The 13,574-nt window shown below is 40.8% G+C and overlaps 1 protein-coding gene across 8 annotated transcripts in view; it reads right to left on the bottom strand.

Annotated features, from left to right (window-relative positions):
• The window catches only part of ARHGEF28 (Rho guanine nucleotide exchange factor 28), a 345,798-nt gene that overhangs the window by 26,733 nt on the left and 305,491 nt on the right, over positions 1-13,574 (bottom strand). For all 8 annotated transcript variants that reach the window (XM_070357593.1, XM_070357587.1, XM_070357588.1 and 5 more), the window contains 2 exons: positions 9,489-9,974; positions 7,932-8,232 (listed from right to left, as the gene is read on the bottom strand). In XM_070357593.1, coding sequence (XP_070213694.1) covers positions 7,932-8,232; positions 9,489-9,974 — 787 coding nt within the window. The remainder of the gene's footprint in view (positions 1-7,931; positions 8,233-9,488; positions 9,975-13,574) is intronic.

The following is a 13,574-nucleotide window of genomic DNA, read 5'->3' as shown; positions in this document are numbered from 1 at the left end:
GACTTTTCCCTAAGATAGTTCTGGTAATAAACTAACAAACACTTCTTCTTAGGCCAATATGGAAGAGGAGCTAACCCTTTATAGCCTATTATATTTCCATTCTGAGTAAAAACTTCCCCAATTTACATTTTAAAAAATTGTATTTGAAACTACTGGCTTCCTACTGTCATTCAGGAAAGTAAAGTGTTAGTTGCTCAGCTGTGTCCAACTCTTTGTGACCGCATGGACTGTAGCCTGCCAGGCTCCTCTGTCCATGGAGTTCTGCAGGCAAGAATACTGGAGTTGGTAGCCATTCCCTCCTTCCAGGGATCTTCCTGATCCAAGGATTGAACCCAGGTCTCCTGTATTGCAAGCAGATCCTTTACATCTGAGCCACCAAGAGACATTTTCATTTCTATCAGCAGCCACCTCTGAACCACAATTACAATGAATTATTTCTGCCAGGTGGGGATAAAGCTGAAGTTCAGTGGACCCAGAACATGCTTGGCACTTTTTTTTAAGTTCTGCTAACACTTCTCTTTTGTACAAATGAGGAATTAAGGCTTAGGAATCACCCCAGCAGGCATAGGAGCCTGAGTTAACATTTGAACTGGGGTTCTTTAACATCAAGCCCAGCACTGAGGTTGGCAGTTCAGGGAAAGCTAACAGGATGGCTGCTTCGGAACCACCTAAGAAGAACATTAGAAATACAGATTTGCAGGCCCATTCAAGTCCGACCAAATCAGAATGTCTGAGCAGAGGAATGGATTCCTCTGTTTTATTGCTCTCTTGCAGAAACTGTTAGAACCATGGTTCTAGCAGCCAACCCCACCCATGGCATCTCATTTCTCATAAGCCTCATAGTTAGAGGGGGCTCTCCTCAACACCATCACAGGATTTAAGTAGTTGGAGTTGGGGGAAAAGTCTCCCTGGGTTTCAATCCATTGGCCTTAATTCCATCCAGTACACTTAACCCCATTTTTCCAAATTCATCTGCTCACAGGGACTGAATGAATAGAAAGTGAAAAGGAAAAGTTGTCTTTGAAAAACAGAGACAGCAACCACCAACACACAAGGTTTTTGTAAAGGACATATGAGATCATGAATTCAACTGCGTTTTAAATGCCATGAAGTGCCATGTAAGATTATACTACTAATTTCAACGGACTAATTTCAAGCCAGGAGGAATATAACCTCCTCAATTTAAGTGAAAACGATAAAACAAGTTAGACTATCTATTTTTTACAAATAAAATTTTACTAGAACACAGTTTATCTCATTCTTAATGTATTTTCTATGACTGATTTTGAGCTACAGAGGCAGAGTTGACTATATGCAACAAAAACCAATGGCCTGAAAAAGACCCAAGCATTCACTATGTGGTCCTGTAAGGCAAAGTCCGCCACCCACACTGAACCAGATGGTCACATTTTTCTTGGGTAAACACGAAACATCAGTCCTTAGTGGAACACCCAACATCTTAAGTAAGCCCTAAAAATGAAATTTTCATGGTTGGATGGATAGGGATGAGGGAGTAGACAGTCCCCAGATTGGGATTTGTGAAAAGTGTGATGCTTTTCTTTGCCCAGTTTGGATCACTGTCCCAGGAGTCACAGAGACAGACAGGAGCAGGCCTTATCCTACAGGCCAGTTTGGTACAAAATTGATTACAAACTTTCCTTCCAAACCCAACCCTTAATCACTTTGAGAATAAAGCCACACTGTACTACAGAGGTCAAATATGCAAGCCATAGACCACAAACTTGTGTCTGCACATAAATGTATGTACGTAGATGCATGTGGGGTGTTCTTTTATTTCAGCTAAGGATGACCCAAGGTCAGGCCTAACCCCTGGAATCCTTCACACAGAGTAGGCTCCCACTTCAGCAGCTTGTTCAAACCAGCCTGGAACCTCAGCGGGGAAGAACAGACAGCCCCACGGCTGGCTGGCTGCCTGGGAACCCACCCACCTGCTGGTTTCGATCTCCTGCTGTGTGCTGGGCTCTGCTCACTGCAGCGGGATGGCCCTGGCCCAGATGGCTCACGCAGCCAACTTGCCCCCAGAGAACTATGCAATCAGGAAGCTGGCAGCCAGCACCCACGGCTCACCAGGCTCTACAAGCAAATGGCATGTTTCCCATTCCTGGTACAAAATCCGCAGAAGGCGAAAGTCAATCACCTCCACCCATCAGTGAGGAAGATTAAAATTAAGCCTTTGAGCCCAGCTGTTTATACTCTTGTCATGACACGGATGACCGAGAGCAAGCAGTATTATGGTTTCCCTTAAAATGTTAACCAAAGTGATAGCCAAGATTCTAGAAAAAAAGATAAAGAGTTGATCAATAATTTCCCAGTTTTGACCTCTACGAACTCTCATAGATATAGATATAATAATTTCATGCCATACGAATATTCTCAACCCTTCAGATTTGGTTTTATTTAAGCAATTCAAAATAAAGGCATCTGATTCTCTCCCAATCATAGAGAGAGTTCAAAATTCCCAAAGCTATTTAATTAAGGTCTAGGTTTGGAAAAATATCCTAATGAATTTATAGACATCTTTTGCCCTAATTTCTGTGTTGAAGGAAATGGCAACCCACTCCAGTACTCTTGCCTGGAGAATCCCATGGACAGAGGAGTCTGGTGGGCTACAGTCCATGGGGTTGCAAAGAGTGAGACAGGACTGAGCAACACTTTCACCTTCACTGTGTTGACAGAGGCTTGATAGCACATACCTATATCTATAAAGAATATAGATATTTATCACAATTTTATTATTTTGCATTTTTAAAAATTTCTCTTTTTTTTAAGTTCATACTGTAGTTAAATTACAATCCAACTTTGGTTTTTTTTTTTTTTTAATTAAAGCTTCATGGCGCCTAAAAATAGCAAAGAGAAAATAATAATTTATCCTGTGTTAAGGGCAGAATTGTAACCCCCTCCACAAATTCAGATATTGAAGTCCTAACCCCCAATGCCTCAAAATGCATTTGAAGATAGAGCCTTCAAAGAAGTAAATGAGTCAGGTCACTAACGTATGCCCTGATCCAACATGGCTGATGTCCTTTAAGATGAAATTTGAACACAGATTTGTACAGAGGGAAGACTATGTGAAGGCAGGGAGAAGACAACCCTCTTATAAGCCAAGAGAGGCCTTGGAAAAACAAATCCTGCCAACATCTTGATCTTGGACTTCCAGCCTCCAGAAGTGCAAGCAAAGAAACTTCTCTTTGAGCTACCCAATCTGTGGTGCTTTATTCTGTCAGCTGCTGCTGCTGCTGCTGCTGCTAAGTCGCTTCAGTCGTGTCCGACTCTGTGCGATCCCCATAGACGGCAGCCCACCAGGCTCCCCCGTCCCTGGGATTCTCCAGGCAAGAACACTGGAGTGGGTTGCCATTTCCTTCTCCAGTGCAGGAAAGTGAAAAGTGAAAGTGAAGTCGCTCAGTCGTGTCCGACTCTTCGCGACCCCACGGACTGCAGCCCATCAGGCTCCTCCATCCATGGGATTTTCCAGGCAAGAATACTGGAGTGGGGTGCCATCGCCTTCTCCATTATTCTGTCAGCTCTAGCGAACTAATACACCCACCTTTTCAAATACCTCTTTGTCACTGAAGTTTATACTATCTAGTGCCAGGTTCAGGCTGATGGGAAATCGCCTGTAGGTCTTTGGCAAAAGCTTCTTTTCACACAGAATACACAAATAAGGTACCCATTTCTGAATTACAGAATATTTTTTAAATGTTAGAAATTATCACCTACTCACTTCTTAAAGACTATTAAATACTAACTACAGCATAGCTTTTATTTGGAAATTTTCTATTATATTTCCATATGTCAGAAAAAAAAAGTCACTGAAAGCTTAACACAGCTGTGTTTAAAAAATATGACAACACTGCCAAGACGAAATATTCTGAATACAATGCTTTGAATCTGAAAATATTTTGATGGGCACTAAATTCTAACATGTAGTAAAGGGAAACACTCTTCTGGAATTCAAACTTAATAAAGTTATTCTTTTTCCAAAGTCAACTATGTGACTAATGCCTGAAATCTGGTTCTCAATTTAAGTTTTATCATATACATTATAGAAAAATTATGATTTGCTGAAAAGGAATTTTTCGGTAACCTGCAAATATTGAGGTACAGATAAAAATATAACTGAAAGGGGAGACTAAGAATATTTCAGATTAATTATCATACCATATTTTCTCTGTTGATTAATGGAAAAGGCAAATATAAACTATGGGCTTTCCAGGTGGCTCAATGGTAAAGAATCTGCCTGCCAATGCAGGTGCAGCAGGAGACGTGGGTTTGATCCCTGGGTCAGGAAGAGCCCCTGGAGGAGGAAATGGCAACCCACTCCAGTATTCTTGCTTGGGAAATCTCATGGAGAGAGGAGCCTGGTGGCTACAGTCCACTGGGTTGCAAAGAGTGGGAACAACTTAGTGACTAAACAACAACTATAAACTAACAGAGACGCTGAGTAAATAGTTTTGGAATTCTAAAACTGGAAAAAAAACGGCACAGAAAGAAGGTGGGTTTTGCTGATTTTTGCCTTTAAGAAGAGTAATACAGTTAAGCATTTCATGGGGCCATTTATATAGCAATTGCCCTATAGGGACTACACTGTTTAAAGAAATTCAAATTTTCTGGAGTCTTGCCTAGTGTCCCTCAGAAGAGTGCGGATTACGTTCATAAGCCAAGCATCTCTTCGACTATAAATAAAATCAAATACCAATTTGAATTTAATGTTAAAACATCAAGAATTTTGTTCATGAGACAACTTCCAAAACTGAAAAGTAACACTCTTTATAAAGTATTACCTTAAAAAATGTTTACCAGTAACACAGGGCTATTGTTAGGGAACACTGGAGACACAAACGATCCTTAAGAAAATGTGTCCGATAGGGAACAATGTGAAGCTAAAGGGTATTCATGAAATCTGAAAATCCGCAGAACTCATGCAAGCATTGACCACCACAATCCAAATGATTTAGAAATATTTTCCAAATGGTAATATTAAAAAAAAGAAGGAAGGAACAAAAGCAATGACAACCACAAAGAACTAGGCCTTCAGCATTAATATCCTGCCAAGACATTACAACAGGATTTATTCTAGTTCTACTCCAGCTTCTTTTAAAAGGAGAATTTAAAACAGCACTCCAGACATTAACAACATACAATGTAGCAGCTCAGTGCGTGCGCTCTAGAACCCGTCTTCCCAGTGCATCTCCAACTCTGCTATTTACCAGCTACTGGCCTTGGACAGATCACTGAGCCTCTCTTGCCTCCATTTCCCCCTCAAATGGAGACAATAACAGAGTCATCTCAGGGGGTGGTTGCTAGTACTAAGTGGATTTCTCCACACAAAACCTTAGCACAGGGCTTCAGATTGGGTTAAGTGTCCTGTAACTGTCACCGGTGGAAGTAATGATGAAGACACCGAAAAATCAGTGGCAAGCAGAACACAAAGAGCACAGGAAAACGTCTGATGAGGTCGGCTTGAGCGACCAAAATGAAAATTCCAATCTGGGCCACAGCTAAACGTGTTCAGGAGTTTTATTTACACCCATTGTTCTTCCACTACGTTTACTGTTCCCCAAATTCACAAATTCGCGTTTCCACTGACCTGAGCTGCTCTCAGGCACCCAACACAAGATCAGACAAAAGAGCAAATGATTCTTTAGGGAGTTGCCTGAAAATAGCCCACTGATGACATCAAACCACAGTTAAATGCACGTTTAACACAAACACCAGCCAAGAACATGAGAGGCAAATTCCGTCAGTGAGAGCAGTGGTCCCTGATGGCCACTCACCCCACGATAGAGCAGCAAGTGTGAAAGCGGGGGACGCCGACACAGCACTGTCCTGGATCCCAGCATGTGGACTGGCCCCTCTCCACCAGCACAGCCTGGACTGATTTCTTCCAGCTTCCCCCCGCCCCGCTTCCCCCTTCCTGCCCCCTCCAAAGGCATGCAAGGAAAGCCCAGAAAAAGTCCAGTGAAGACCACCATCAGCGGCTTATTTTGAGCTACTTTCGATTCTGAGAACCGTGAAAGCTCTGGAATGGCTCGAACAATTTTATCTGGCCCTGACAACCCTCTTAAGAGTATCTATCCAATTTTCATTCCACTTGCCTATCACCTCCTCCTAATCTCTGACTTTATTCTCTATCCTCCAGAAACTGCTTATCATGCTTAAGTAAACCAACATAAATAGAGTTTTTTGACTAGTTGCAAAACTCCAATGCTTAACAGCCCACACTGCATTTCTGATCTAATCCTTCCTGCACACACCAGGATGCTCCCGAGAGAGGAAGGCCAGAGTTGATTTTGCTCTATCAATGTTCTGACTGTCCTTGGCCTATACTGGACACAATATCTGAAGCAGAAGCGCATTTTCTCAGCATTTTCCTTGGCTATATTTAATTCCTTACATGTGGAGACACTGGGTTTTGTATATAATCACTGTTTATTTCCTTAGTACATGTTCTATCTCCTGCAAGCAGGCAGCCAAATGTTTAAAAGCTTTCTACTTTAAAGCACAACTCAACAGAAAAAGATGGGAGATACAGAAAAAGTAGGAATACATATTTCAAACAAAAGCAGAATGTGGTTTAACTCAAACTGAGTTTCTGAATTATCCCAAAGCTGGCATGCAAAACCACACTGACAACACAGAAAGCGCTGCAGATAGCAACTTAATGAATGCACACAGCAAAGCAACCGCACCAGGAGAAGGCATTCTGCAGCATGGTCTCTACAACATTAGAGCTGCAAGATAGTATATTCGAGGGGTTATATTTTCTACATTTGGCCCCTGTTTTAGATCTCAATTCACTATTCCATTTTTTTCCCTTTTGTTTAAAGAATATTTGAAATGATAAAAAAACTACTTCATTCTCTTATATGTTGACAAGAAACGTTACAGCAGTGACCGAATAATGTAAAGAATTATCCACTGCGAAGAATTAATACAATTTGGGTTAGTAATAGACATACCTCCGGACAGTGTCAGAATTATTACTCCCTAATTCCAAGAAGCTGGACACATTCAAACCTTTTTGCTGCTGACAAATTACTCTCCAGACAAGCTGAGCACATCTATGAAGCATGGAAACCGATCTCTATCCAATTCTGAGGGTCCCTGTACCACTGCTTGTTCCACGTTTCTGAAACATTTTGCTGTCGGTGATTTATTTCCCATCCATGTGGCCAGCCATTTGTTTATTCTATTGCATGCCATCTGTTTTTCGGTAGAGAGGTTTCAAGTTCTTCTCATTCCCTACCTCATATCCCACGGAAAACAATTTATAATAGACATAGATTTAAATCATTTGGATTCACATGGAGCTGGTAACTCGAGCTGCCTTTCATTTATATGTGACAAATGTTTCAATGGGATTAGCAAATTGTGTTATTATGAAGTACTTAAGGAGACACAACACCTTTAAAAAAAAAATGACAGATGATGTGAACGGTTTCATTTGGGGTGTTTAACAGCAGTACAGAAGACTTTACTAAAGTTGTAGGAAATTGCCCCAAGAGACAATAAAGCCCTACCACAAACCCTGTCCCTGTCTTTTATTTCTGAGAGTCAACAAGGATATGTATCAGGATGTGGTCAGGTCTACAGTGAAGAATAAATATCACGTTGCTTCACTTTTCAGGGGAAAGTTATCATTTAACCCACAGATATGATAACCCTGTCTGCTTCTCACATTTCGGTGACATCCTCTAAGCCCTCCACCCATGCTCTAGCTTGTCTCGATTCTCACAAGCGATGGAAGCCAGACTTCCCCAAAGAAAAGTGTATGCCGCAAACTCCCGCTCAGCAGCACCAATGTATTTCCATTCCAGGGCCCACTTCGATCTGCTCTAAAGAAGAGCCAACCACTCAGAGAAACAGCTTCCTGTGGAAACTACACAGATGACATGTAAAGTATTAATTACCATTTTTACAAGAATCCTTGCTGCTTTGGTGGAGAGGGGGTATCTGATGACAGGCCCCAGCCGCTATCCACAGTTCATGGTTGATATCTGAGGGTTGAGAAACGTCCGTCTTGAGGTCTACTTGATTTTCAGTAGTCCTTACCAAATCAGAATGAGGTATGCCTGGGGGGTAAGCGGCATCCTGATGGATACCTGGTGGCGGCGGTTTGTTCAAAGGGTTGAGTGACATTTGCACTAAAGCTTCATTGATGAAGAATGAATTTTCATGACGTAAAGTCTCAGATCGATTAAGTTCCATTACCTGTGCAAGAAAAAACACAATAATTTCTTCAGCAATTTGCACCAGTTTTATAAAGTATTTGTTCCTAACAGAATTTAGCAATCAAGACTTTAATGAGTATGGTAGAGGATATTACCCTTGACTCCCTCCTCCCATCCTCTTTTAATAAGCCAGTACCAAAAACTTCAATTAACAAAACATAGCATATCTTAAAAGAAATACAAATCAAATGAAAAAACACGTGCAGTAGTGTTCACTGTCATTAAAATGTTTCTACTTTGAGGGAATAGCATTCTCACTTTTGCTAAATAAAAGTCGAAAACATTCATGTATAGTAAGGTATTTGCAACAAATATAATTTAGCCAACTAGAAAGGAAAATAACACAGATCATTCTTATAAGCTGATCAACTTCTACAACTTTATATCCTATCATTAAAAAGTATCTATGGGCACACAGTACAGAAAAGTAAACTCCTGGGACAAATGAAATTGTCAGGAGTGGCTCAAGAGGGTGCAAAATGAAACACGGAACTTTTCCAAAGGTTTTATTCTGACTAAACGTTAAACTACTCATGTTAACGGCCACTGGTGAAAAATGGATTTTGAATTTACTAGGTCCTTGTGGCTCAACTGGTAAAGAATCCACCTGCAATGCAGGAGACCTGGGTTTGATCCCTGGGTTGGGAAGATTCCCTGGAGAAGGGAAAGGCTACCCCCTCCAGTATTCTGGCCTGGAGAATTTCCAAGGATTACAGTCCAAGGAGTCGGACACAACTGAGAGGCTTTCACTTTCATTTTAGGTCAAAGTTACAAAAAAGAGAATAAGCTTGGAATAATAGGTAGTATACTTGTTAAATTCAGTACCTGTGCACGTTCTTAGCTAATGATCCACCGAAAGGTAAATCTCTACAGAACTCTGAAGACCAGAGCACATCCGTCTTCAGACGTGAAACACACTCGCTCAGGGAGACTCCAGGACAAAACTCGCCTAACTGGGACAACGCAATTCTGTATTGCTTCCCTTGGTATCGAGGGCATCTATCATGAGTACCATGAACCCATGATCCAGAAGTACCCAGACTTTTCAAATGTGCATATGTCAAGATGCATGGGTATTGTCTCTGGAAGTTCCCAGCTCTTGCTCCCTACACATCGAGTAACTCTTGCGAGCTCTTACATGAGCAGCAAAAAGACAGATGTGTGTTCAAAGGCTCCAAAACCACCATGACTGAAGCCGTCTTACTCTCTGCTTCTGCGAGCACAAGAGTCCCGTACCTCCAGGGCTCCTGGAGAAAACGCGGCGGGAAGGCTGCTCTGCCGCCCGTGCTTCCAGTGGCGCAGCAGGCTCTGCTGGGCCTGCATCCTCTCCCGCTCCCTCTCCACCAGGCGCTGGCCCTCGCGCAGCCGCTCCAGGCTCTGCTGGTAGTCTTGGAGCTGCTGGTCCAGCTCGCCCCGGCTCCTGAGCAGCAGCTCCTCCTGCGCCCGGCACTCCCTCTCGCGCTCCTGCAGCCGGCTGGCCCGGGCCTCCTGCTCGCGCTGCTGCTGGTCGCACCTGCGGAGCCAGCGGTGCTGGTCTTGCTGGAACTGGAGCTGCAGCTTGTGGGTGTCGGCCAGCTCCTCCCGCTGCTTCTCCAGGCTGCGGGACTTCTCCTGGTCCTGAAAGGGGCTGCCTCGGAACGCGGGGCCCGGGGCCAGGCTCTCCCGCTGTTGGAGAACCAGCCTGTGGATCTCAATGTGGCTATCCTGAATGGTCAAAGCGGCCTGTCAAAGCAGAGGGCAAGAAAGCAAAGGCGTCCGTATTGTCCACACAGTGAGCTAGCAGCACCTCTACACATGAAAGTATGATCGAATGATTCTCTCTGAACACTGCCCCTTGCTCTAAGTTACCTCCCGAGACTGGCCTTGGCACTTCAGACAGGCTTGTCTGCATTTCCTTACTGGTACAGTCTGAGATGTATACACAAAAGAAATAAAGCCCAAAAGGAATATTCTCTCCCTCCTTTGGAAATGTGGTTTGTTGATGCTGTTGGATAATATTTAAGCAAGTGTTCTGAGTAAGAATTCAGTCCATAAATTCACAAGACTGCCTTTCTGTGCTGTGCCACATTATCCTTCTGAGGTCTTGATAGTCAATAATTCAGGAGAACTTAAGAATCTATATAAATCTGGTAGTACCTTTTGAGTCTCCAACCAGAAATTACTTAAGCTATATGACATATGTGAAGATACAAAAGTCAACCATTTGGAAGCTTTGCTAAGTAATCTTTTTTATCATAGCAGTTAATATCATATTTAGGAGTCTCATTACTGTTGTTTCTTTGTATTATAGCAGGAAGGTCACGCACAAAACACTAAGCTGAAATTCATCTGTTCGACAGAATGGTAAAAGGAGGCTGGAATGATTACAGAGACATAGATACTCTAAAACTCAGAGGAAATTACCAACCAAATTAAAAAAAAAAATTGTCTTTGAGTTATGGTATCTACCTATTAAAAGTTTGGCAGTATCACAGGAAGTAACTGCCAACTTTTAGAAGGATTCCACAAAATAAAACAAAACAAAAAAATGTGAGTGCCCTTGGAAGCTTTTATTTTCACAAGTTCCCATTGAAAGCACAAAGAAACAGAGAAGGAACAAATTGAAAATAGCCACAGACTGGGTATGTGTGTGTCCTGTGACTTGTTATGAGAAATTATTACCATCCAAGGGATAAATTCTCATTTTCCTTTCCTAAAAATTTAAAAAGCTATCCATGTAACAGGTGCTGAGAAGGTGGGGATTTGACCATCAGTTCTTTAAGTCAGCAGTTTCCTATACTCTTGCAGATTAAAGAATTAAAGTATACTTTAAATTAGTATTTGTTTTGGAACAAGACTCAAAAATGTATCCATCTTTTGAAATGAAATGTTTCTAAATGTGAAAATCAATTAAAAATTGAAATTCACATGAGTATTTGATTAATGTCTTTCAGTGGTTATTATAAAGAAAACAGTGATACCATTGAAAATAGGTCCTAATAACTTGGGTCTTTAAATATGAAATAATAAGCCATTCAGGACTCTGCTGACCTGGCTAAAGCAAACTGTAGACTGTATATCACCAGCTAATTCTAACAATTCCTAAGGGCATCAGCAGAGTAAAACAAACCAACCAACAAATCCAATATTCTATATGCCAAAACTTCCGGCAATGGTAACTCTCAGGTAACGATTACAATTAGACTAATTAAACACTAACATGAAGTATTTTTCATCTACTTAACATTTGGGATAAAACAACTCTCTTCTGTAGCATAGGGGTGAAATCTGAAGATTGGATATTCATCTGCATATTTAAAGTTTATGTCTACATGTAAGACAGAGAACAGCACTTACTTTTCAAGCTTAGGAAAATTCCCAGTTCACTCTCTTTCTCTTTTTTTAAATTATACTGAACTATAGTTGTTTTACAATGTTGTATTAGTTTCTGCTGTACAGCAGAGTAATTTAGTTGTACACATATACTGTCTCTCTCAACTTTTCTCTGCTGAAGTGTGTCTTTTCCTTTGTCTTGCCTGTACCTCATCTCTAACTCTATTCTTCTAACATAGGGATCAAATTTCATTTTCATCTGATTCAAAAATGCTATGTAAAAAACTTTAATCATGCAGAAGAGATTCAGCTTCAAAGGAGATGACTGTGCCATGAACAGAAATCTTTCAGAGCACATACCCTTAAGCCAGCTCAAAAGCTTTGGTTAAGAGGACACACTATAGAGTTTGCTATTTGCTTCAACCTAATGTTGCAAAAACTAGGTCATTTAGGTCACCCAGCTTTTCTGAACCTTGAATCCACAGAGGGCTGCACTTAGACAGACAGAACCTTGTGAGTTGTTTCCACCGGGCAAACCAGCTGGGACACTCAGGGTTTTCATCTCCCAAAAGTTAACGAACTGCACTCACGCTGTGTTCCTTCTCAGTTAAAATGTACAAGAAAGAATGTTTGTTTTATATGAGAAATTAATCTCTAAGAACATCTACCCGAGACCAACATATCTAATGTAAGACATTAAAGGTAGTCCCACTAAATCTTGAATAAGACAAGGGTGGCCACTATTATTTACTATTTAATATTACTATGGCCACTATTAAGACATTTCAGAATTTCTAACCAGAGGAGGAAGTCAAGAAAATAAAATTAATTTAATTATTTAAGAGTAGCCGTAATACCATTACTTTCAATTTTTTACTTTCTACTTTGAATACTCCAAAGAGTCAAAAAAAAAAAAACCCTGCTAAAATAAAAATTCAATGAGTTGGCCTATTAAAAAAAAAAAAATTCAATACTTGTATTTATACCAGCAACCGATATTGGGGAAACATAATGAAAAAAAGAATATTCTGTTCACAATAGGAACAGAGACAAATATCCAGGAATAAATTTAGCAGAAAAAAAGTACCTACATCAAGACAATTACAGAGATTTCCAACAGAACATAAAATAACATATTCTCAGTCAAGAGAACCAATTATTGCCAAAGTGCCAATTTTCCCCAACTTAATTCATAAATATAGTAATATTTTAATTAAACTCTCTCAGTATAAGTTTAAGAAATTTGCCAGAGTGATTTAAAAGCTTTTATGAAAGAACATTCAGATATTTGAAAGAGTGGTACTTATCTTAATAATCTTAATAGATAAGATAATGGTACTAGATCAAGAATAGGCAGATGATCAATAGAACATCAAAGACATCTTGATGCAGCCAAAGTATTGACTCAATAACAAAACAGCAATGTAGGATGACTATCTTTTCTGATGAAAACTTAGTATCAGACTTAATTTTCTTTTAATAGTCAACAGATTTAAGATATGAAATCTGAATGACAATAAACCAGTGTGGGGGGGAGTTTAATTTCAGTAGTAACCAAAAAATGCAAATTAAGGTCATGAGCTACCTTGACTTATTTTAAATTGAGGAGAAGTAGAGAGGGGTGCTAATTATTTTGACAATGTCTTTCAAAAACCTCAAAAACTGATTTCAGTAATTCATCCTAAGGACACACTCAGATATGTTCAAAGAGGTCAGTGCACAAAGACGTGCTCTCTGGTATTATTAACAGGAAAGTATAAACTGTGTGTGTGTGTTAGTCACTCAGTGGCATCTGACTCTGTGACCCCTTGAACTGTAGCTTGCCAGGCTCCTCTGTCCATGGGATTCTTCAGGCAAGAATACTAGAGTGGGTCGCCATTCCCTTCTCCAGGGGATCTTCCTGGCCCAGGGATCGAACATGGATCTCCTGCATCGCAGGCAGATTCTTTGCCATCTGAGCCACCAGGGAAGCCATAAACTATGAGAAATGGATTAATCCCATAGACCTGA

Source organism: Bos mutus, chromosome 20, assembly GCF_027580195.1.
Source record: "Bos mutus isolate GX-2022 chromosome 20, NWIPB_WYAK_1.1, whole genome shotgun sequence".
In the NCBI taxonomy this organism is placed as follows: Eukaryota; Metazoa; Chordata; class Mammalia; order Artiodactyla; family Bovidae; genus Bos; species Bos mutus.
This window is presented reverse-complemented; position numbering and strand designations above follow the sequence as displayed.